Source organism: Alternaria triticimaculans (assembly GCF_023758025.1).
Source record: "Alternaria triticimaculans strain BMP 0046 chromosome Unknown scaffold_3, whole genome shotgun sequence".
In the NCBI taxonomy this organism is placed as follows: domain Eukaryota; kingdom Fungi; phylum Ascomycota; class Dothideomycetes; order Pleosporales; family Pleosporaceae; genus Alternaria; species Alternaria triticimaculans.
The window spans coordinates 1,082,304-1,106,218 of NW_026055960.1; the positions used below are offsets into that span (position 1 = coordinate 1,082,304).

General features: G+C 53.6%; 8 protein-coding genes across 8 annotated transcripts; 4 read left to right on the forward strand and 4 right to left on the reverse strand.

Moving 5' to 3' along the window:
• Positions 1–578: 578 nt before the first annotated feature.
• On the forward strand, positions 579–2,417 carry J4E78_003044 (uncharacterized protein; the record flags this gene model as incomplete). The annotated part of the gene is made up of 2 exons (XM_049363687.1): positions 579–1,906; positions 1,961–2,417. 2 exons carry the CDS (start codon positions 579–581, stop codon positions 2,415–2,417), a joined length of 1,785 nt encoding a protein of 594 aa, XP_049224352.1.
• A 419-nt stretch (positions 2,418–2,836) lies between these two features.
• J4E78_003045 (uncharacterized protein) lies at positions 2,837–4,475 on the reverse strand (the record flags this gene model as incomplete). Its single annotated transcript, XM_049363688.1, has 4 exons — positions 2,837–3,067; positions 3,152–3,729; positions 3,790–4,300; positions 4,350–4,475. The coding sequence occupies 4 exons, from the start codon at positions 4,473–4,475 to the stop codon at positions 2,837–2,839; spliced, it is 1,446 nt and encodes a 481-aa protein (XP_049224353.1).
• A 396-nt stretch (positions 4,476–4,871) lies between these two features.
• J4E78_003046 (uncharacterized protein) lies at positions 4,872–6,534 on the reverse strand (the record flags this gene model as incomplete). The annotated part of the gene is made up of 2 exons (XM_049363689.1): positions 4,872–5,781; positions 5,834–6,534. 2 exons carry the CDS (start codon positions 6,532–6,534, stop codon positions 4,872–4,874), a joined length of 1,611 nt encoding a protein of 536 aa, XP_049224354.1.
• A 2,498-nt stretch (positions 6,535–9,032) lies between these two features.
• On the forward strand, positions 9,033–11,346 carry J4E78_003047 (uncharacterized protein; the record flags this gene model as incomplete). Its single annotated transcript, XM_049363690.1, has 3 exons — positions 9,033–9,138; positions 9,187–9,372; positions 9,431–11,346. The coding sequence occupies 3 exons, from the start codon at positions 9,033–9,035 to the stop codon at positions 11,344–11,346; spliced, it is 2,208 nt and encodes a 735-aa protein (XP_049224355.1).
• A 1,755-nt stretch (positions 11,347–13,101) lies between these two features.
• J4E78_003048 (uncharacterized protein) lies at positions 13,102–13,950 on the reverse strand (the record flags this gene model as incomplete). Its single annotated transcript, XM_049363691.1, has 1 exon — positions 13,102–13,950. The coding sequence occupies one exon, from the start codon at positions 13,948–13,950 to the stop codon at positions 13,102–13,104; it is 849 nt and encodes a 282-aa protein (XP_049224356.1).
• Positions 13,951–15,030: 1,080 nt separating this feature from the next.
• Positions 15,031–17,485, forward strand: J4E78_003049 (uncharacterized protein; the record flags this gene model as incomplete). Its single annotated transcript, XM_049363692.1, has 4 exons — positions 15,031–15,137; positions 15,196–15,738; positions 15,789–16,763; positions 16,822–17,485. The coding sequence occupies 4 exons, from the start codon at positions 15,031–15,033 to the stop codon at positions 17,483–17,485; spliced, it is 2,289 nt and encodes a 762-aa protein (XP_049224357.1).
• A 312-nt stretch (positions 17,486–17,797) lies between these two features.
• Positions 17,798–21,871, reverse strand: J4E78_003050 (uncharacterized protein; the record flags this gene model as incomplete). Its single annotated transcript, XM_049363693.1, has 2 exons — positions 17,798–18,589; positions 18,638–21,871. 2 exons carry the CDS (start codon positions 21,869–21,871, stop codon positions 17,798–17,800), a joined length of 4,026 nt encoding a protein of 1,341 aa, XP_049224358.1.
• A 767-nt stretch (positions 21,872–22,638) lies between these two features.
• J4E78_003051 (uncharacterized protein) lies at positions 22,639–23,598 on the forward strand (the record flags this gene model as incomplete). The annotated part of the gene is made up of 3 exons (XM_049363694.1): positions 22,639–22,811; positions 23,004–23,316; positions 23,365–23,598. The coding sequence occupies 3 exons, from the start codon at positions 22,639–22,641 to the stop codon at positions 23,596–23,598; spliced, it is 720 nt and encodes a 239-aa protein (XP_049224359.1).
• Positions 23,599–23,915: the final 317 nt, after the last annotated feature.

The window sequence follows — 23,915 nt, forward strand, 5'->3', positions numbered from 1 at the left end:
TTCAACATTGTTCTGGCGTGTCTGGAGTAACGTGGTCATGAAAGTATGAGAGCATATGGATTGGCGGCACGGGTAGTCGCTTGTTCTTGGGCGTTTTTGAGCGACTTTACCTTCGCTTCCTACGAAGACTTTATTTATATACATGCAGCGCAGCCGGTGCGGAGCCTACAAACCATCCTCATCTTCTGAACCTTGGCTTACTGCACCCAAGACCGAGTGAGAGCAGCCGAAGTGAGAGCGTTCGTTGGTGTGGGGAGCGCTAAAGGCTCACGTGAACGCGCTAGTCCCAAAACCATTGTTTTGATGATGCTGGCGGCAGGTGCACACACCAGCTTCCTTGCTCCCGTGTGACAACCGTTCCCCTCCACGCCCGACGCCTAAGGATATTCGCATTACCGCCAAATCATTACGAGCCCCGGATACCCAGGCACATACCTAATTGCACGCGTACCAGCCTCTCGCCGATCAGACATCTTGCGTAGCTCGCCCCGTCTGCGCTCGCCCGTTTGTCGCGCCAATGCACGCGCTTTGACCGAACTTCAACTCCCCGAAACTCCCGTGACGCAGCAACTGGACTCATGACTACCGTCTTCGCGCGCCCACCGCTCCAATCGCTTCCTATGGCAACAAACCGACCCACGACGCGACGAAGGAGCGCAAGACAAGCCTTCGACGACGATGATGCGCCCGCGCCGACGACCAAACGAGCAAAGGCGGACGTGAATGGGACGAGCAAAAAGGCGACTGCTGCGCCAAAGAAGACAGCAAAGGCAGCTGCATACGACGAGGACGATGATGGCTTCCAATTTTCGCGTCGCACGTCGTCGCGAAGGACTACCAAGGCACAGGCTGTGTTAGCACCAGAACCAATACCCGAGGACGAACCAGCAACATTCGCGCGCGCTGCCGAAGCGCAACCGGCCAAATCGACTGCGCGGCGGAAGAAACAGTCAATCGCGGCAGCCGATCCGGAATCCTCAGACTCGGGAAAGCGTCGGCGTTCAGCGCGCATATCTGGTGACAGTAGGCAGCTGGAAGTGCGACCAAAGTCTACGGAACCTCCTCCAGCGAAATCACGAACGAAGAAGACCGCGCCCGTAGAGAAGGAAAGGAAGAAGCAGACCACACCAGCTCCAGAGGCACAGCCAGAGCCTAAGAGCGCGTATGCAGGCGTGCAAACGCCGACACACAACAAGATCCAGGTCGCGAAGAAGCGCGATCCCAACGCTCAAAAGATTATGCTGCCCTTTGCGGACACCCCAGTTATTACGAGGAACAAAGAGATGCGGAAAGGCGGCAACAAAGATGGGTCGAGAAGGAGTAGCACAGGCTTGCGAGGGAGAAGGGCAAGCTCGCTGATTGACAGCGGCCAGTCGAATGGTGAGTCAAGCAATGATGCACAGGAGGGCTGGGCACAGGACCCTAACGGCATGGAAAAGCGCCCCTGGGGATCAGTGGATACTAACAATTCCGCAGCGCTACCGCACTCAGAAGTCGAAGTCCGAGATTTCTACAAATATATCGAGCAGAGCCTACCCGAACCACGACGGATGAAGCAGCTCTTGACATGGTGCGGATCGCGAGCTTTACCAGCAAAACCATCAGGCGACGTGAAGAACGCGAATGCGATTATGGCTGGTATGTCCAAACGAAGCAGGGCGGACAAGACGAAGACTGACAGGAGCGCAGCGCGAGCTATTCAACAAGAACTCATAGACGATTTCGCAAGCAAACCCGAGCTTTCCGACTGGTTCAGCAGGGTATGGGGATCAATTCCATCGAGGCAAGAGCATGAGCTAATAGCTTTACAGGAAGAAGTAGCCCCACCACCTGTGGTAAAGAAGCCGAATCCTCAGAACGAGAAGAACAAAGCCACACTGGAGGAATTGGAGGAGGAAGTCAAGCGGTACGTCACAGAATCTGCGTGTTCTTTATTTGCTCCATGCTAATAGCGAAGCAGCCTCGAAGAAGAGAAAGCCGCGTGGGAAGCCATCGCATCAGCGTCGAAAACCAAGCCCCCGCCACCCGCGCCCTCAATACCGACCTCAACACCTACACTATCCGACATCGACACGTCCCTCCTCGATCCCGCCCAAGCCGCCATACTTTCCTCCCTCCAGTCATCACAAATACAACCACCAACGTCAGCATTCACATTCACTTCGCCTACAGCACTACAATCACATCTCACGTCTCTCGCCGACTCGCTAGAACCGCATATCGACCTTTTCGCAGACGGTGTTCATAAGATCGAACAGTATCGCGCAACGGCCGAACGGGTAGCGGATCGTGTGCTGGGTACTGCGGCAAAGAGGTTGGAAGAGCGAGATCGGGAAGCGAAGGAAAGAGTGGGCACAGAAGGAATTGGAGTCGGCGATATATTGAGAGGCCTTGCTGGTGTACTTGGCGAGCAATGAGTATAAACATGCTGCACTCAATACCAGACAAAGTTGCCGGCAGGAACGGACAGGGATTCACAATCCGACCAGACACTCCTAGGAGGTCTTATGAGAATGATCTATGTGGCGCACTTTCTTTGACCCTTTTCACCTTGTTTTAGAAAGACACACCATTGACGCATCTTCGCATGGTGTTTACGGGCTTGGGAATGGACTGGGAGGATACGATATACCCTTCTGTTTTCTAGACTCTTTCGTGTAAATGTTTTCGAGAAGGAATAGCATCATACCCATTCTGAGCCACGCCAGGCAACTCATTCGGTCAAAGTAGTGCCCTTGAATACTCTTGAGATGTCATGATAGATCTCGATTCCAGGACCTTAGATCCAGCTTAGATCCTCCACATCTCTCTTCGTCTCTCCTTCAGTCACCCTCACTCAGCTCTTCACACACCACACAGCCAGCCTCCCAATCTCATCCTCCAGCCTCAACGCAAACCCCACTGAGATACGCAGGAACAGCAAGCGCTGCTCCAGATAACGAAGGACATCGAGACGGGTATCGACGAGCTGCTCCGGCGAGCGACCGAGCAGTTGGGTCCAGGCGGCGTCCGAGAGAATGAGCTTACCGCTGCTGATCTGGCCGGTTTCGTCGAGAAGGGGACCGAGCTGCAAGGGTCGGGGGTTAGTCAGAGAAGAAGATGAAGTAGGATATTGTAGGAACAGATATAGACGAGAACTGGGAGTACTTACTATCCTAGGATTGATTCTCAGTCCAACAACCTTCTCACACTGCTTACACACGACCTGTGTACTGTTGGCGAAGATGGGTATACCACAGCACTCATTACTCATGAGCATATTTCGTTTGAACGGCGTGACGATATTGAGTTCGGTGATGATGACGCTAAGGTACCCAGTGATAGTTTCTTTGGACCTTTTGCTCGACAGCGAGCGAGCGACATCATCTACATCCGCAAGTGTATACAGTGCTCTCACGGCTGCATTCTCGAAGCCCTCGACTACATCTTCGGCGATGGGGAACGGCGGGTTGACATGCTCTTTCTTCGTTAGTCTTTGTGCTAGGGCTCTTAAGCGCCGCGCATCACCCATGTCTGGGTCGATGTCCACACGTGAGTTGCCGCTGATTGTGAGCTTGGCCATCTTGTCGATGCGCCATCCGGGGTTCGAGATGAGGAGGACGGTTTCTGAGGGGACGAACAGAGAGGCTGAGTCGCACATGGAAGAGTATAGGGTGAGGAGCCCGTCGGATGTGTCGTCGAAGATACCGAGTGTTATGAGTTCAGAGGTTGTGCTGTTGCGGTTTATGTCTGTTGCAAGTCAGTCATGAATCATAATTGAAGATATCCGTAAAGAGGAGAAACACGCACATTTCTTCCGCGCGCCAATACTCTTCACGCATACCAGTAGTTTCGGCTCTTCGATATCATAACCACCATCAGTGAATGTCTTCAGCGTCATCAGCCCACTAAGCACTCTGTTGTCCCTCACACCATACGGCCTCTTGAACCTCGTCCCATCATCGCTGTTCTCATGCACCATGACATGGCAGTGTCTCTCACCTTCGGGGAATATCGTAGTGAACAGCGGCGCAGTATTCGGTGCTAGTGAGTTGTACTCTGAAGAGTTCGAGATATGCACCGTCCATACACTGAGTAGCTGCCCCAGCTTGAGCTTGTACTGGGTATTATTATACCAAAGGCGGACGGTGAGTACCCCGGTGTCGTCTGCGAGCAGAATTTTGATGCATCCTTGAGCTGCTTTGTGTGATTTGCTGGGTTTGGACTGGTCGTTGAAGTAGACGACGCGGCCCATGAGTGTGAGGTTGCAAGGACCAGGCTCAAGTGTGTCTAGGTCTGCTTCTTCGTAGTCGAGAGTGGGCTTTCGTACATTAGCGATGGATTGAGGTTCATCGAGGGAGATAAATTACAGCCCATGTACCTGCCGTGATCGCTCCTTCCGTAGCAGTGGATTGTACGTCCTCTGCTGTGAAGACATCACTGCTTTTCGTAGGCGAAGATGAGAAGTAAGACTGTATTGACGAAGACGCGGGCATTTTCTCGTTTGGCGCGAGTTGGAGGTATTGGTGTGGCAGTCTCTGAAGTAACTCATGAGGTGAGGATCGAAGCAGGAGCGTTCCTGCTGTTTGCGTAAGTGCGACCCACGTTGGAACCACGACAAGGAAGTCGCACCATCCACACCACAATCGGCTATATCTGTTATGTGCACATGCGTAGGCAATGAAGCGTATGGCCTGATCACCACTATTAGCTCACCGAAAACCGACAATGTTGCATATGCGTGCGGATTTCGTAAACAGATTTTTATTGCTTTAAAGAAAGTAGTGAGTTGGTCAAATCAAATCGTGAGTGACATGTGCTTCAAGAGCTCATGCACCGTCTGCCAGCTGGCACCATCAACATGCATGCCCGCCATCAGTTCATCCAGAGACCTAAAAGAGCTTGTGCTCCAAGGTCATGTCGTTCTCCGGCTCAAGTCCGACGCAGGCGCGGAAGATGTTGGTGAGAGCCGCACGCTGCTTGGCAAGAGCATTGACAACAGGGGTGCCAGGAGGAGTGAGAGGAGCCTTGAGCATGTAGCTGAGGACACTGAGCACGCTGTGGAAGTTGTTGAACTTGCCATCGCCGCCTTCGGCAGTGTGGGCCTTCCACTGGACACGAGTCATCATCTCAGCGACCAGAACCAAATCGATGATCAGAGGTGAAGCCAGGAGAGAGTCCTCGCAAACGTTGAACAGGCTGATGGTCTGGTGGCCGTCGAGGAAGATCTCGGCGTAGTACTCGTCAAGAGCGCGCTTGTCGTCTCCAACAGCAGGCATGTACTTGATGACGACGCAGTGGTCGGGGTGTTCGCCTTCCTTGTACAGGACATTGTTGGCAGCGACCATGTCGTCGACGACGTTGGACTTGGAGATCTCCTTGGAGCGGAACTGCTTCTGAGAGCTAAGGTTCATGCCGTCATTGTTGCCCAAGTGGTTGTAGGAGGCAATGGAGGTGAGCTTGATACCGGCGCTGATCATGAAGTCGACGAGGGCCGACTTCATCTTGGTCTGACCCGACTTGAAGTCATCACCACCAATGAAGGCATTGTGCTTCTCGGCAAGCTGGATAGCACCAGGAACGAATGTGTTCTGGGGAGAACCGTTGATGAAGGGAACACCCTCAAGAATGGAGGCTACAGCAAAGACAGTGGACGGGGAAACCTCTTCGTGACCAGATTCGATCGCTTTGAGTAGGTTGTCCGCCGTGTCGTTGACGCCCTCGACGATGTCGGCATAGCGCTCAGTGTTAGCAGTCCACTGCACAATAACCTTGTCGAGACCGTTGGCAGACTTGAAGTCACTACAATATCGTCAGTAAAAGTGGGATTGATATGCATCGAGTCTCGGCTCACCGGATGTCCTTGCGGATTTGCTCAACATGGGCATTGGAAGCCTTGGTACCTTCGAGAACATTGTCGGCACGCTCCTCCTGGTTGGCAGCAATGAAGTCCGGGTAGTAGATACTAGGAAGAGGCTTCATGGCGCTCATCTCCTTACGGACAAGGGACTTGAGGGATGGTGACAGAACCTTGGCGCGGTCCATGGCCTCAGCAAGGTTCATCCCGCTGATGTCCCATCCGCCAACGACGAGATCGTTGGGGTGGACCATAGGCAGGAGGTCATGGAATGGGATGTGAATCTCTTGACCAGTCTTGCTGTCGACACCGAGCTTGGTGGTAGATCCCATGATGACCGAACCATAGTAGTTAGCGCCACGCTTACCCTCCTTGGTCTCCCAAACGAGGTTACGCTTGTTCGCGATGATGCCGGCCGTGACCGTAGTACCGTTGTTGCCGCCCCAGCCAACCAGCATAACACCAGTCTTGGGGATCTTGCGGTCGACCTTGAAGTCGTAGAGCGTCTCCTTGGGGATAGCAACATACTTGCCGTCGTCGTTCTTGGTAACGTCGGTGGTACGGTAAGTGTACTTTGACTTGATGGTATCTTCGGTGTATTCTACGTTAGGAGAGCTGACGACAAAGAGATCCTTGGGAGTTGCCTTCGCTTCGAACCCATTCGCGTGACCGACGCGCTCGTCTGCGTGTGGTGCCATGATGATTTAAGTTCTTGTTGAGTTGGTGAACTTAGTTGCGGAAGTCTAAATCCGACGCTGCCCCAGAGGGAGAAGTGCGTCGGCCGGCGAATGGGTTGTGGATCCTGTCAAGTGTAAGTAAAGGCAGTCCCCATGGGGTTATGGCGGGGCACATACGAGCTGAGGAGATTGGAAAACGTCTTGACAGCTGGGCAATGGCCCGGGGAAATCTGGGTGTGGTTGATAGAAGGGAGAGAGATTGTAAGTTCGACAGTTGGCTGTTGTTTACAATCGGTGGTGTGCGGTGGGGTGAGAAACGAGGGTGAGAAGTCGCGATATAAATGCCTCCCGTGTCCGGCTGACTTAGCAATAATCGTACGCAATCGCTCCCGCTTCCTGCCGGACAGCGTGTTCACCCACCGCTTCTTTGCCTGTACCTTCCATACTCCCCACTTTTCATGCTAATGACTATCGCCGTAGCCGTCTTCGGGACGTACAACACCAATGGCGCGTGGCCGTGGTATTCGCGATGCTCGCCTTGCCCCACTATTTCCCTCACTACCTCAACAAGCAGCAGCGACAACCGCAGTAGGGAAGGTGACGATGTAAGCGACGCGACGAGAGCGCTCTGTTGGCATTAAGCGAAGGCACATTGCATGGACAGCTGTCTCTGCATGCTCGAGTGTACCGCTGTGGGAACTGTTTATTCCTCCTATGAGCTACATACTGGGCAGGTGTGTAGCTAGTGCTGGAGTACCTAGGTACGGGTACGGAGGTACGGACCCCGCCATCACGTGCACAACACTACGGAGAGGGGATCTCGGGAGCCGGGTGTCGATGTGTAAGAGTTTTCGGGCATATGGGAATTGGCCTGGCGCCAGAATGGCAAGCATGGCATTTGGACGGTGTCTGAGCCACGGACTGTTTCAAAGCACGGTGATGTCGTCAGTCAAGCACTGTGGTAGCACTCGACACGCTGTGTGCGTCAGACATGTTTACGGAACGAAAAAAAGGCACGCGACACGATCCGCAGCGTGTTTTTGTGTGGAGTCTCGGCGATGCAAGACGGCTACTGTTGACAGTGACAGATGCTGCTTGCTGGCAAAGTGTCTACACGAAACCAGTGTTGACATTATTTTCTTGATGTTATTAGCCGCGATGGCCAGCAACATGGGGGAGACCCTGGGGTCGGCTGGGAGAACGACGAATGCGGCAACCTGCATGGGAAGTTTGCTGATCGACAATCAGCCTCGCCGTTCGCCAAGGGAACCATGTTAGGCCACCATGCTGCATGCAGACGGAGACAGGCACGCAGGGAGATGGGTCTCCCCAGGGCAGCAGTTGGCGCAACGGCATGCGAGCAGTTCGAAACTTCCAGCACCTGCGACATGTCAAGCACTGTGTGTCGCGGGCCACGCCGACGTGAGAACATGGCTGATGGGAACATTGCGGACGAGAAACTGTTGACGTAGCGAAAGGGGCGCTTAGTTATGGATAATTTGTATCTGCAGCGTCGATCGACCAACGAGAACGATGCCGCGTGTGGCCAATCAAGCCCGAGAGTAATGTCCGGCCCTGGTGGCTGACCAGCGCATGGGCAGCAGGCGACCAGAGCCTCAAGCCACCTGCTCGTCGCTGCAGGACTTGGCTATACACGGTGCACGCATCTGGCAAACGTTGTTGCCGCGATTTGCGACCTCCTGGAGCTTGCGAACTCTGTTGGTCTTGGGTCGCAACCGTGACATCGTCACTGCGACGGTGCTGGGTCCGAGACTTTACGCCAGCGACTATGGTTTCATCGCAGCCGGCCGCCTCTGGTGCGTGCAACTGACACGGAGAGGACCACACGATGTGCCCATGCCCAGGTAGCTAGGTACAGGCCGCCGTCCCGTGCACATGGCCATCGAATCATGGAGGCCGCCGTGCTCGACCACTGACGCCGCATCTCAGGGACGCGCGAGTTACGTGCAGGAGACACAAAGACGCGCAGAAGGGGGCGCGTCGTCCCTTGCGACTGGCTGGCGATTGGGTGTTCATCTCTAATGCCGATCAGCCCTGTTGTGCTCAGCGGGCTGTGGGTGGCCGGCGCTCAGACGCGGTCATTATCTATCTCATGAGGATAATTCATTAGCATCAAATACCCAACATTGCGCGTGTCGATTGTGGGGCCCAGCAGCCTCTTAGACCGCAGGACGCAGCGAGGCTAGCCATTATCCCGCTGCCGTCCCTGGCTGCTAGCCACTTCAGAACGACGCCCGCATGTGCTTCCCCTGATTCAGCAAGGCCCACCCACACCGTTTCTGAGGATCCAACAACCCTGCACCTTTGTTTCTCGGCGCTCCCGCCCATCATCCGTCCTCGACCACCTTGCCTACCTTGCCTGCTCCCACTCCGTGCCACCATCTTCGAGATAGCCTTACGACGATATTCCGCTGGACGTGAACGGCCTTAATACTGAATGTCCAGGCACGAACCGCCTCGGACTCCCTCTCTGAACCAGCTCTGGACACGCGCCCAACATGGAACGAATGAGCACGCTTCCGACTATCAAGTGTTCATCCTGCGCGGTGGACATTGACATCCTCCATTTAGCCGACCATGTCTGCGCTGCAGCACCCCCAGCGGGTGAGTACGCCACGAATGCACACTATAACACACACTCATCAGTTGCAGCAACGCCCGCTCCTGAGCCAATGTCGCCCACCTCGACCATCTCTATGGGTTCCCCGCCCTCGATACTGTCGCCCAAGATGAACCGCGCAGCAACCTTTGGCGGTCCCACGTTCAGCAACCGCTCGGAACGTCCAGCGCAATCGGGTCGCATGCCTCCTCCGCCCAGGATTGATTCAAATGCAGCGAGTAAGCATCCAGAATGGTGAACCAACTTCAGTAGTAGACATCGTGCTGACCTGTTTAGACAAACCATTTCGGCCACTGGAACCATCGCCAATGAGCAACCAAGTCGACTACAAGAGTCGATCCCCAGGTCTGGCGCCGCCAAAGTCTCCTTTCAAGATGAACCGCAGCGTGACAACTCCGGTTGGGCGACCCATGGCACCTCCATCGCCCGACTACTCTTCCAACTTGGACTGCGCCTTTCCCCGATTTCCCTCCAAGAACGGTACCCCTAAGAGTGCCAAACCTCAACCACGAGAACGCCTGGAACCCTTCCAGCAAAACTATGCTCAACCAAGCCCTCTATTCGCACCCCTCAGCCCCCGGTTTGATGGTGGAGAGAACATCGCCAAGCGCATGAACAGCATTGCACCAGGACCCTTCGATGGAACGGCAGATCGAAGGCCGAGTACATCAAGCGCAGCAAGACCATTCGCGGAAGAAGGGCCGGCGCTTGGGCATAGAAGGATGGGCACAAACGGCAGTATCGCCAGTAATAAGAGCGTGTCGAAACAGCGTACTTCCACAACATCGAATGCGTCGCGGAGTTCAGCACACTCCAATCGCAGCATAGGTCTTCCTGCTCGCCCGAAGCCAGGCATGGGTGGAGCCAATGCTCTGCCACCACTGCCATCCACATCCGAACAGGCTGAAGGTATTGACGCTTTCTTAGACCGCTTGCAGAAGGAATCTACCAAGCCTTCCAGGGCTTCTCAAGAAAACCTTGCAAGGTCAATTTCGTCACGACCGAACAGTAGAGAGCGGAAAGAACCCCCACCAAGACCTAGGAGGCCATCAGAGAAAGACCTACCGCCAGCAGACATGACCGATCTCGACCCCCCGGAGTTCATGTCCCTCTCAAACAACATGTTCCCTTCTCGCGGCTCAAGCCGAAGTGGCTCGGAAAGCGACATGCCACGAGGCCTTGCGCCAACGCATTCCTTACGTCCACCGCCACTAGCAGCTTCTGGGCTGGGTGATGCGCCCATGAACGCACTCCACACCCCTTCGGACTCTGGCTTCTCAGACGATTCATACGGCAGCTCGGGCTACCGCAGCATGGCAAGCTCCAGATCAAGCCCCCCAGAGTCCGAGGCTGCGCACTCACGCCAGACTTCCAAGATCAGTCGTCCTGACAACATTGTCGAGGAGAATGTTGAGAGAAGCGCAAGCCCGGAGTCCTACGCCGAAGCACGGCCTGTTCGAGCACCGAAGAGTTATATGCGGCCCGATGGTGCGGAGCCGTACCCAAGGTCGCTTTCACCGGGATATCGCCAGGACACGTTTCCGCCTGGTGGATATGCAAAATACCCTGAGTCGCCAATGGACCCCGCCATACAGATGGGCGCGTCAACACCGCGTGACACGTTCGAAAGAGAGCCGGCAACACCCCAGGACCCGGCGCAAGTCAATGTAAGCCCGCCAAGACGCATGGCCGAGCCTGAACCCCAGCAACAAGACGTGCGCCGGCCTAAGGCTGCTAGCAAAGGCAACTGTCGTGGGTGCTCGGAGCCAATTGTTGGAAAGTCCGTGAAGGACTCTTCTGGCCGCCTCACGGGACGCTACCACAAGCATTGCTTCACGTGCAGAACGTGCGCCGATCCCTTCCCGACAGCGGAGTTCTATGTTTTCGAGAACTCGCCATACTGCGAACAGCACTACCACAAGCTCAACGGATCTTTGTGCAATGCCTGCAACCGGGGTATCGAAGGCCAATATCTCGAAACCGATTTGCGCCAGAAGTTTCACCCAAGATGTTTCACGTGCACGACCTGCCGCATCGTCCTCCGCGACGGCTACTTTGAAGTCGCTGGCCGGCGATACTGTGATCGGCATGCGCAAAGCGCCGCAGCACCTCCGAGAAGTAACCTAGGCCCGGGCAATTACAGACCGCGAAACCTCCAGAAGCGCGGTACAAGGCTCATGATGATGGCGTGAACCATGCACCTCTCGCATAACCGTTGTCGTTGCTTCTTCTTGCTCATATTTTGCTTTTCATTTGTCACGTCCTTTAGCGATCTGGTTTTTGTTTGGGCCTTTTGCATGAATATTCACCCTCTTCATTCTTTCTGATACCCGGCCAGTCCGCTGTTACTTTACCATATGTTCTGCGTTATACCCCTTACTCTATACATTCGCTACACCTTATAATTGTCTTTTGTATCGATGTTAGATGGTGGTCAAGCACCGATTCTCGGGGTTGCTTCAGGTGGTGCTCGATATACCACCTTTTGTTGGAAGGTTTCAGTCGCTGGAAGACTGTTCTTACTTTGTTAATAACGAGGTCCGACTGCACGTGTACATATATGTAACATACCTAATGTTTACTGCTCAGCATGGTGGGCTTATCAATATCGATTCAAGAATCATTTTGCGTTGCCTTGTTGGGTGATTCCTTGTCATTCCCGCGATGCACACAGCTAAACACTCAAGGTGTCCACATTGAGTGATTGGGCGTTCCCGCAAACGTGGTCAGGCTTGGAAGAAGCGGCGAACCATCAGTCAGCATCAATCAAGGCTACTCCAATATCTGGATATCGAATACTAGAACTGGAGTCGGGTGTTTGGTCCATCGATCGCAAGTGCTATTACGGTATCACCTTCAAGAATCGCCCGCTATCGCAATCTCGCCATTCTCTATCCATTTCACGGCATCATCAATACCCTAAACGCTTTTCCCCTTGAAGAGCACAAAATCATGAAGATTGAATTCGTTAGAGAGGTATATAAACCATGTCCGCTATGCGCTCCGTTGATTCATACATAACTACCACTGCAACTTCTACCACCACCCAGCATCCACTACAATACTGGCAACAGCACCCTAAGTTTATTCAAGCAATAACCATCAGTTACACATATACCATGTGCGACATCAACCAACCTCTGTTCGGTGAACAGATTCCTCGTCTTCCGAACTCAAGCAAGGGTCCCGAGCCCAACCCTCCTGACACCCCACCTCCAACACCCCCGGGCGGATATAAGTGTGTAAGTACTCAAGATGTAAAAAAGACATACATCGTACAGAAGCTAACATTCGTACAAGAACCTTGGTCCGGAGCCTCCAAGGCCTCTGGAACCACGTTCCGGTCTTCCCACATCACCCTACAGGCAACGAGAAGACTTTGTGCTTCCAGAGCCGTCTGTAATGACCACTTTCCAGGAAATTGATCAGCAAGTGAACTGACTGTTGTCTCAAGGACGCTAAGACTGGCTACACACCTCCTTCTTCGCCAGCACCGCCGCCTAATACGCCCGAAAAGAGACGAGGAGACCTTCCTCTACCAGAGCCCTCTGTAAGTACCATCTTCCGAGAACCTAATCTTGTAGTCGAGCTGACCGTTTTGTCAAGGACGCTAAGACTGGCACCACACCACCACCGAGGCCCAAGACTCCACCAAACACACCCAAGAAGTGTTCCGCGGATTATGGTTCAAACACTCCCAGTCCATCTTCAGGCATGATCTATGTCATGGCTTGCGCTTAAATGCCGAAGACCAGTGTTCGACTGAGAGTCATGAGTGAACGGAAGGAGGGAGAGGCCTAGCTATGGCTATGGACAGTGATTGCGCATGATGATCATTGGCAGCTCTGCAGTACATGTTTGGACTCTATAGCTCCCAATGATAAATTTGATCCTTTGAATATCGATGATTGCCTTACAACAATACCAGCAGCTGATATCACCTAGCCTCACTTCGTAGCAATAACCACCCACTGACTAGCCCTCATCCAAACTTCCCCATCAACCCTCTTCGTACCCTCTTGCTCCAAAAGATGCTTCACCAGCAGATCAACCGCCCCCCCCCACCTCTCACCATCCGTCTCTGTCCACCCACCTATGCCACCCAAATACGCCCAAGATTTCTCTGCCCAGTCTCTCAAATCGCTAGTCTTCACCCAGGCCTCACTCTTCTCTACCCTCATGTTTGCTCGCGAGAAACCCGCCTCCAACATCACTTTCTGGATCTGCTGACCGTCCTTCCAAAGTATAGGCGGTGCTGGGTACGGTTTCCCTGGACGGAGTGCTTGATGCACGAGTGCGAAGGGTGGGAGCCAGGTGACGTCTTCCCAGCAGTTTACCACTGCGGTGCCGCCGGGTTGGAGTGTGCGATAAATTTCTTTGGCGCCGTCGAGACCGGCGGAGCTGGTGAAGAAGATACCGATATTGTTGATAGAGTGGGTGAAGTGGTCGTCTGGAAACGACAGGCTCTCAGACTTCTGGTTCGATACGTCGATGGGCCAGTAGTTCTTCTGCACGTCTGATTGGAGTGCGTCGAGGAAGACTTGGTCGATGTCTGTGGCGTGGATCTCGAGACCTGATGGCGTCTTTGAGGAGAGAATCTTCCGAGAGACTGTACCAGCTCCACAAGCGTTGTCGTGGATGATGGCATTCGGAGGCATGGGTGGAAGGAGCGAGAGGTTGTGTGCTGCGAACTGGGAAGTCACGGCACCACCTGTAGCCTCGTACACATCGACCTTGCGTTGGCCTTCAAGCAGGGCAGCGACTTGCCTTGGTTGATGTGGGGAACTGGAAGTCATAATGATAGCTTTTGAGGTTTTTGTCAATGTATCTTTGGGTGGGGTTTGATGTGCTGAGCATACAGCAAGACGGCTGCCTCTACGTCTTATGTAGTCATCTCTATAGCGCGCCAAAACGCCATGAAGCCACGAAGATTACGGCATGCATACCGCGTCGGACGTCTATGAGACCGAGGAGTCGAACTTAGTCATACTGTTCTGTTTTTACACGTTTATAGGATAGACTAGATTGGCTTGTGGCGTTCAAGGCTGACATGCGTTGTGCTTACGCCCAACTACACCATACTAACGGAAACGACTTTTCGGGAGACCTCGCCAGTGATCCAGGCGTTTCAAGAGCTGCAATCGATGTGGTAGTGTTGTGGTTCAGAGGTGATGTACGAGCGGACATCTGGAAGTAGCGCCTGGAGGAGGCTCGCCCGGACATGTCGGATCCGAATCGGTTTAGGCGCAAGTCCGGTGCCGTCCTCCTCTGCTTGTTGCGGACAACGCGACTTTTGAGCACATGTCTCCCATCCTTCCCCCAGCGCACGAATGCAACGTTTGATGCGTCATATCAACACTTGCGTATCCCATCTCGCCTTCGTGGGTCGTTACCAATCGATACTGAGCTTGCGCGGTGTCGACTCACACGAGCGCGAACCTCCGTCTGCCCAACGCCCGGAGGCTCTGCCAGCAATGTCGGAAATCCATACTCGCGCGCTGAGACCTACAAATATGGAGAGACTGAACAACATCGCCTGTATGAGGGGGAGATTGTAGGCTGTAGATGACGCTACCGATCTGATCAGATGAACTGTCATCTATATCGTACGCAGTGTGGTGTGGGGAAAGAGACCCATGGCATGCTCATCGTGAGCGCAAGCACGCGGGGATAACTTGATTCATCTATGGTCCTGCCTAGATAGGCATCTACGTTGACACAAACCCCAACAATCATGTTCTGTATAACACGATGCTGCGAGGAGCCTTATCGAGGTAACGTTCCGGTTGTTGGACACCATGCCTTCTGACAGGCGCTGTGCGCCGTTGAGCACGAGTACAGACCTCTGTCTCTGGATGGCTTCTATATATCACATCATGGAAGACGTTTTTGTGCCGTATGCTCAAGCAATACCAGAAAACATGTTTTCATATCTTCTGGTTATCCTCTCTTGTGTAGGCAACGCAATTGCTCAACAAGCAGGGTAAGACAGTGAATTTGTCTTTTTATAACCCGTGTTGTACATTGCTCACTCTCTCTAGACCGGTCTACTCACCTTTGCGACCACCTTCCATCCCTCTCGCAGTCCGCTCCCCATACACTAGCGCTTGGAGCACAACCTCCGGCGGAAGTACGCTTAATAGTCGGAATGTCACCTTCTGGACTGGCGATCCCATAGGATGGAGTGGCATCATACGCGTAGACGGAACGGCTTATGAGTACATGGGAGACTCACCCTCCGTACAAGGTCTCCAGAAAGCAACTCCACTTACCGTATCTTACGACTCCCACTACAGTAACTTTACATTCGACGCTGGACCTGTGCGAGTAAAGGCGCGATTCTTCTCTCCTGTTCTACCAAAAGATCTTTGCAAGAGCAGTATTCCGCTCAGCTATCTGGAAGTCGAGTGGGTCGCCACCGACGAGCTCTCGCATGATGTACAGCTCTACTCAGACATCGATTCTATTTGGCTTGGGGGCGGTAATGTATCATTTGACTGGACTGTTGACTGCCCTGGTGAGTCTTTCGGCGCAACCCAATGCCCGCCCAAGGGAACGGAGACCCCCGACACATTGTTTCATTGGTAAGTTGTTGCATCTAAATATGTTCAGTATAACTCTGACCAGCTCCAAGGGAAGCAATGATTATAGATGAGCTTTCATGGTCCGATCGTGGCCATAGGCAGGAACCGTACTGGGGCAGTCTGCACTACGTCTCTTCTCCCGGCATGAGCACTGAGTTCGATACTGCGAATGGTCTAGCGACTACTGTACGGCAGCAGTTTGTCAATGACGGCAAATTGGATCAATCTTCCGACCGGGATCAGTCTCAAGGACCTCCAGTTGACCGAGTGCCGGTGTTCGGTTTCTTGCATGGTTTCGCGTCCAGCCAATCCGGGTCGGTGCTATACACTGTCGGGACAACTCAAGAGCCTGCTGTGAACTACCGCACTGCTAGTGGGGACATCGAGCTCCAACCATGGTGGCTTACGAGCAACTGCTATTATAGTACCAACTACATGATCCGCAGGCATTACAAAGACTACGCAGCTACCGCAAAAGAGGCCAAATTTTGGACCATGAAGCTACGATATGACGTAGCTTACTACTATGCCCAGGAAAAAGTGACCGATAGGCATACAGAAGTATCTTCGTTATCAGAAGAGGAGTCGTACTACGCCATTGTCGCGCTTTCCGCCCGCCAGATCCTGGCCGCAAACGTCCTCACGGAATCTGCAGATAACACTACGGGTCCAACCATCTTTCAGAAAGAAATCTCATCAGACGGCAAAGTGAACACGGCCGATGTCATCTACCCTGCGTTACCCTTCTGGCTCTATGCAAACCCGGACCTTCTTCGCTTACTGCTCAAGCCCGTCTTCGAGTTCCAGGAGTCTGGGCTCTATCATGAGCGATACGCCATGCACGATATCGGGCGATTCTATCCAAACGCTATAGGCTACTACAGCTCCACCGTTCCCGATGAGGAAGGGGAAGAAGCGATGCCCGTTGAAGAGAGCGCGAACATGGTTATTCTGGCAGCTTCGTACTACTTGGCTACCAACGACACCGCATTCCTTATTAGCCACTACGATATCCTCAAGCGGTGGTCGGAATACCTCGTAGAAAATTGCCCATACCCTGAGCATCAGACCACGACAGGCAAGTACAAAGCAGCACGTCAACACCAAGAACGTTTGTACTAACAAACCTGAAGATGACTTCAACGAACCCATCGCCAACAACACCAACCTCGCAATTAAAGGCATCGTAGCCTTAAATTGCATGAGTTTCATTGCCCAAGCCAATGGCGACAGAGGCTATGGAGCAGGCAGATGGCTGCGCAACGCATATTTCTACTATACCCTCTGGTCCGAATCAGCCATAGACCCCTCAGCCAATCACACTCTTCTCGCTTACAACCTCCCCGACTCCTACAGCATCCTGTACAACATCTTCCCAGCCCTCCTCTTCAACCTGCGCGCAATCCCCAAATCTCTCTTCACCATGCAATCGGACTTTTACCCGACTGTCGCCGAAAAGTACGGCGTTCCTCTTGATAACAGACGCCTGTGGACGAAGAGCGATTGGGAGATGTGGGCTGCGGCTACGAGTCGACCTGAAACAAGAGCGTTGTTTGTGAACTCGTTGGCGAAGTGGATCAATGAGACGAGTACAGACAAGGCGCTTTCGGATCACTTTATGACGACGGGTGATGGGGGCTATACGGATTACCCGTTTGTGGCAAGGCCAGTCGTTGGGGGGCATTTTGCGCTGCTGGCGATGGGTCTTTTTGGGAGACATGGGGTTGTAAACGGAGAGGATGAGTAAGACAGCCAGGTGGGATGATCAATAAGGTGGTGGTATAGGTCCTGCCACAACATCACTGCGCATGCTAGAGCTCACCCGGGATGATTTGGATGGTATTATGTTTCGTATTCATATCGCGTCGATGCGATCGCCAAATGCCTCCTCTACTTCCCATTTTCGCGCCATTCTCAAACCATGCATTTGAACATCCTTTCATGTCCTTCTAGTGCTATCTCATCGCGCAAACTTTTAGCGGAAACTGAAATATAACGGATGGGAAGGATCGCTTGGGTACTTGTTGAGGTACCAGAGAGGGGGCCTAGTTGTGCGCCGCTAGCGATCACGCTCCTTGAGCTCCTCTGCAACAGCCTTTAGACCCTTCTCATGTTCCTTCTGGATCTGATCCCAGTACTGTGCCCAGATGCGAGACTGTGAATCGTCCTGACCAATACCGGCTTCGGTGCCCATTTGCTTGTTAAGCTGCATTGACACTTTGAGCACGCCCTTGGCGCCTTCGTGAATCTTCTCGATCTCCTGCTTGACAGCATTCTCTTTTGGCTTGACGGCAAGTACAGTGCGGAAGTTCTCGGCAAGAGAATCCAGACGCGAGCGGACCTGGTCCGGTGCAATGACCATAAGCTTGGTGAGCATGAGGTTGCACAGAACTCGGATGTCATGCTCGTCGGTAATACCAGCGACAATGCGATCGAAGAAGTCGGAGACCTCGATGGGTGACAGACGTGCAAAGGCCTTCTCAAGAAGAGCATAGAGGGTCTCGTATGCGCTCTTACGGATCTCTAAGCCATCATCGACCTTGAGCTTGAATGGACCCATTTGCACCTCGCGGATAAGCTCAGGCTTGATGACAGTCTCCTTCATGGCGAGTGGAAGCAGCTGGTCGAGCGCAGGGAGGATAATGTCAGGCTTGTTGTGCATGGCGGAGTTGAACGTCATAAGAGCAAGACGGCGATTCTCGAGATCAGGCTCGTTGAGCATCTGTACAAGCATAGGTACAACGATGGGGCGGAGGTATTCGTCGTAGGCTTCATCGGTATCGGTGAAGGTGTATCGTAGAGCAGAAATGACCATGGCGCGTAAGCTTTCCTTGCGGTCGTTCAAGAACGCCTAGATTATAAGTTAGCTGTTGAAAAAAAAAAGACTATGAGGGCTTACCTGAAGTTGAGGAAGGTACGTCTTCGGGTCAATGATAGTAAGCCTGCCAATGCACTCTGCACCGATCGCTTTGTTGTCTTCGAGCTGCGAAGCAACAACGAGGTTTTCCCACAGTGTTGACGTGTACGGGATGATCTCCGACTCCGTGTCGTCATGCTGAAGGACTTCCTTGATAGCGTGTAGGAACAGATACTGCGGTGAAGAAGGCTGTCCCATAGATGAAAGAATGACGGGAAGATATTTGCTGACACTTCCAGCACCGGCTCGGCCAAGCGCAACAGCGGCCGCAAGTGGTACGTTCTCGGACTTAGCAGAGAAGTACTTGATGAACAACTTGGGATCAATGGTAGATTGCGAACCAAGGCGCAATGCAGATTCTCCAAGCACTACCAGGGCAAGACACTTGCGCTTGTCGTCTTGTGCCGTCTCAAGCTCGGTGATGAACTGCTCAAGTTTTACGCCAACACTGTTGCCACCATATACAAGCAAGTTACCAATGACCTTGCCTACCACCTCTGGATGCCCAGATACACCGACTTGTTGTAGCAGTGCTTGCATCAAGGCCTTTCCGGCGCCTTGCTCTCCGATAGTGCGTACTAGCTGGAGGAGTGCATCCAACGGCGTTCCGCTTATCGAGCCTTGAGCAACTTGACAAAGGGCATCGTTGAGGCTGGGCGTCATGATGACTTGCGCGTCGTCCTTGACGAATGTAGCCAGGATGATAAGAGCCGGTCCCAGGAGGTGCAGATCGCTGGCGTTCAGCAGCGGAAGCAGCATCTCCACCACCTGCGCTTTTGTCTTGTTGTCGAGTTGGCTCCGTGATAGCGAATTCAATGAGAGAGTGCGTAGTGCGCTTAGGCTGGCACCGCGTAATACGCGACTGGCTTTCCGTAATTGTGCAGCGAGTTCTAGTGCGACATTCTGTACCCATTTGGCTGACAACTCATTTTGCGCCTTGGTGTGGGCAGCGACAGAATCAACAGCACGTACTGAAGCAAGCCTTGTCAATTCGTTTTTCAGGCGCTCTACCAGAAGTTCAAGTCCAGCCGTTCGCTTTGGCGAGGAGAGGAGGCCTTGTTCACCAGAGCTCCTACCAAGCAACAATCCAAGGACGTGAATAGCACTCCGTCGAACTTCCACGTCAGCGTCGTTCGCTGATATGCGGTTGACTAACGCATCGAACAATTGCTCTAGATGCTGCTGGTTCTCCGTTCCTGCTGTAGCAGCTCGGGGAGGTGTGAGGGCCTTGATGACCTGCTCTGTTGCTGCCAGAGCTTCGATAGACAACTTGCTGTACTTATCCTTGACCCCACGGAGGAGCGCGTCAATGATAGCCGCTACATATGGCTGGATAGATTTAGACGAGTGAGTATCGGCGATGGCTCCTATCAGCTGCAAAGCTTGAGTGCGTAAGGTGTTAGCGGTAGCGGAAGCACTACTTGTCGAACCGCCAGTAATCTTCGCAGCTTCTACAACAGGGTTGATCAGTTGGTTGAGGTACCCATCGAGACCACCACGCTGAGTGATGACGATGTCCTTGATCAGAGAGATGGACGCCTGCTTGGTGGTAGGCGGGCATGATGACTGCTTCAGAAGCTGCGCAATGCCCTTGACAATTTCCGGGCTGATCTTAGCTAAGCTTGCGCGAGGGCCGACCGGAGGCGTGCCAGCTGGTGCGGGTGAAGCATAGCCCATTGACAAGGACGAACTACCCTGCAGATCAAACATGCTGGCATCGCTACCGCCGCGACGACGCTTCTTGCTAGGCGGTGGTGGCATTGTGCCACTCTGAGGAGTCTCGTCGGCGAACTTGACAGGCGAGGGTCCGTCACCCGACTTCTTGATCAAGTTGGATAGAGTGGCCAGGACCTCCAAGCGTACGTTGTCTTCCCGCTCTTTGAATCGTGTTATAAGCGCTGGCGCAACCCGGTCGTAGAGAGTTCCGTCGTCGAGAAGATCGCCGTTACTCCGCGTCGAGATCAAAGTGTAAAGCACCTTGGCCGCACACCTACGAACCTTCCAGCTTGCGTCCTCGTCGTCATCATAACCCGTCTCCTCTTCAAAGTCATCGCCCTCAAGCGCGTCTTCTTCGTCGCTTGGCATGTCATCGTCGTCCTCATCGTCGTCGTCTTGCGCCAGATTAGGGTCGTACTTGAGGTAGCGCGTCGCGGCTTCGATGGTTTCGTCGGTGTACATGCGCATGTCTTGCGGACAGGAGGCAAGGAAACCGTCCAAAGCAATAAGGGCGGCTTCGAGTACCTCGTCGATTTCGGGGTCGCGCTCACCCTCGTCGTCTGAGACATCCATCTCCTCGTCTTGCTCCTGTGTGCTCAAGGCGCTCAGGACAAAGGGCGCCAGCGTCTTTAGGTAAGGACCGAATTTACGCGGGATCGACCGGGCCATGGAGCCTAAGATGGTAATGTACAGCTTCCGCTTGCTGCGAGTGAGGTGGGGATCGCGCAGAAGTTCGATGACCTTTGAAAGGAAATTGCTCAGAAGCTGGTCTGAGAAGTAACCGGCCAGGACCGAGATGGCAGTGACGGACTTCTTCTTCATCATAGAGCTAGCCCGATCGCTCTCGAGAATGGCGAAGGTGATCTGCTGCAAAGCCTGGATTTCTACATCCTGCAGCATAGGACCAAAGCACTTGGCGACTTCGATGAGAACGTCGAGAGCGTTGCTGTCCGAGCCTTTCTCGAGGTCTGACTCCAACATGCCCTTGGGCGGTTGAGTCAGGCCCTGTTGTGCTGGTTGTATAACATTGTATCCGATCAGACGCGGTATCAGGACCCTGCTGATGGCGCTGTATGCATCTTGTACCGACTTGCTGCGCGCAGCACCGGTGGTAGGACGGGGAAGGGTTATAACGACTTCGCGGAGGGCCATAGCGGGTATAGACTGGTCGACCGTGTTGCCAGTGGGAAGCGTAGAGAGCTTGTCAATCATGACAGGCAGCGTCTTATCGCTGATCTTGTTGACGAAAGGGCCCAAACACTTGATGGCCTGGTTCTGGACCTCGCCGTTGGTGTCGACCAGTGTTGTGAGGAGACCCTCGACCGTCTTGGCCGAGACGACATCATCGTGGAGGAGGAGGCCGGGGTGAGCTATGAGGAGGATGTCGTGCAGGTCGCTCAGGGCCATGAAGCGGAAATCGGGGTCATCGTCGGCGAAGCGGGGGAGCAGCTGGGCGACATTATGGGAGGTGGGGTTAGGCGGGACCGAAGAGGGCGCCATGGCTGATGTTTAGAAGGCCTGCAGCACTTCGCGCGTCTGGTATCACAGATGTGAGCCCGCAGTCTGGGGCGCGTGTGGTGTGGCGGGGCAGCTTTGGCGGGGTTGACGGTGCTGTACAGCTTCAATGTCGCGGTGGGGAGCGGAAGGGAGGGAGAGAAGGGAAAAAGCTTGTGAGGGAGCTGCCGTTTTAGTATGCGAGGGAGGCACCAGTGGCCGGGTTGGAGGAGCTTTTGGACAATTGTTGCCTGCGTCGCTTTCAGAGCTCCAACCCGCGCACGGCCTCTGTGCAATTACAGGGTATCCAAGAGCTGCTCCAAACGCGTGAACACCTTATACAAGGGGAAACTAAACGCCATAGAACCTACATCAAGATCAAGCTATGCAAAGTAGAGACCTGACGTCAACGTAGGCTCTATAGTGTTCAGCTGTTCCCTTGTATCAGGTGTGAGCAGATGGCATTGTTTTCACATAATCTCTTTCATTCACAAAGCATGATGAAACACTCTTACGCGAGCTCTACGGATAATGGTTTGATACTACGTGCACAATCTTTACGCGATGGCTCTGCAGCCTCGCGCAGGTTCGCGAGTGTTCGAGGTCGGGCACACGTGATGCAAGAACGCGGAGCTAGACCTCGGAAGCAGGGGCCACAATGTGACGTACCGATAATTCTGACTGACGTGATCTTTCTCTTGCGCGCATCCCAACTCCGAGTCTGCCATCAATTGCCCGTCGCGAGCTTCAATTCGTCTCTCTACAGCTTCACCATGTCTTTCATCAGGTCCTCTGCTCTCCGCGCTTCTTCATTGGCACGCGCAGCCCGCCCGGCGAGGTCTATCCGCGCTGCCGAGCTCCAGCCATGGCAACGAGCTGTCCAACGCCGAACCTACGCCAGCGGCCACGGTCCCGAGGGCGAGGCTAAGAGCAGCGACATCCCATGGTATGTCAATCCCATTTCGATTATACAGATGAGCGCGAATGCGGATATAGCATGTTACCGTTAGGAAGCACACAGCCCTCGAATTGAGTAGTTGGGCGTGTGGAAGTGCTATTCCGCTTTCGTAAAGCAGCCAAGCTGTGTACACATTGTGTTGATTTCTATGAAATACCTGATACTGACCGAGATATCCAGGATGGCCTCAGCCGTCGTCGGCACCGGTGTCGGTCTCTACATTGTCCTAACCCAAGACACGAACCACGGCGCTGAACACCACCCTCTTGGCGACCCACACGGCGAGGGAGGTGCCAAGAAGACTGGTACCGAATCTACCGTCGGAGAGGAGAACAAGGAGGATGAGCCCGAGGAGGAATCTAAGGACGAGTCTAAGGACGAATCCAAGGATGAGTCTGAGGAGAAGCCAAAGAGCGATCAGCAGAACCCGGAGAAGCCTACCAAGGAGAACAGCGAGGAGAAGGATAGCCAATCTCCTGACCAGTCCGACAAGGTCAGTGTATCAACATCCTCATTGCGCACAGGACGCTAACTAGTACAGCCCGACCCCCGCAAGGACGAGACCAAGAGCCAGAACGAGATGTCCGGCAAGCAAAAGGGACTCTCCAACGACAACACCCACCACACCTCGCAGATCTCCAAGCAGGAAGAGAAGAGCAAAAAGGGCGAGGGCGTTGCCGAAACCGCTAAGCTGCAAGGAACCGTGTCCACTGAGCGTCCAGGCGCGGAGAACAAGGAGGAGCGTGGAAAGGCCCAGCAGGACAAGGACGCATAGATCATACCCTTATCTCGTCCCGGCCCTCACTATCTCGATTCATATAATACCTTTACGGCGAGCGCGCATTCCGCCGCCCTTGTATAGTCCTGAATCAAACTTGTCACCACTTCAAACGTGACTTTTGTGTGTCCCACCTGCGAAGGTACATGTGGAGTTCCAAGCACAGTGTCTTTATCCACGTGCCCAGTGCTGTCATGGCATTGCAATCGTAGGACATGGCTCTATCGCGTTGAAACACGTGAACAATCCTAGACCCGCAGTTTCTGCGCCACCGGGCTGTGCTCGTTGTTCTTCAAACTGCGGCGTTTTCCAAT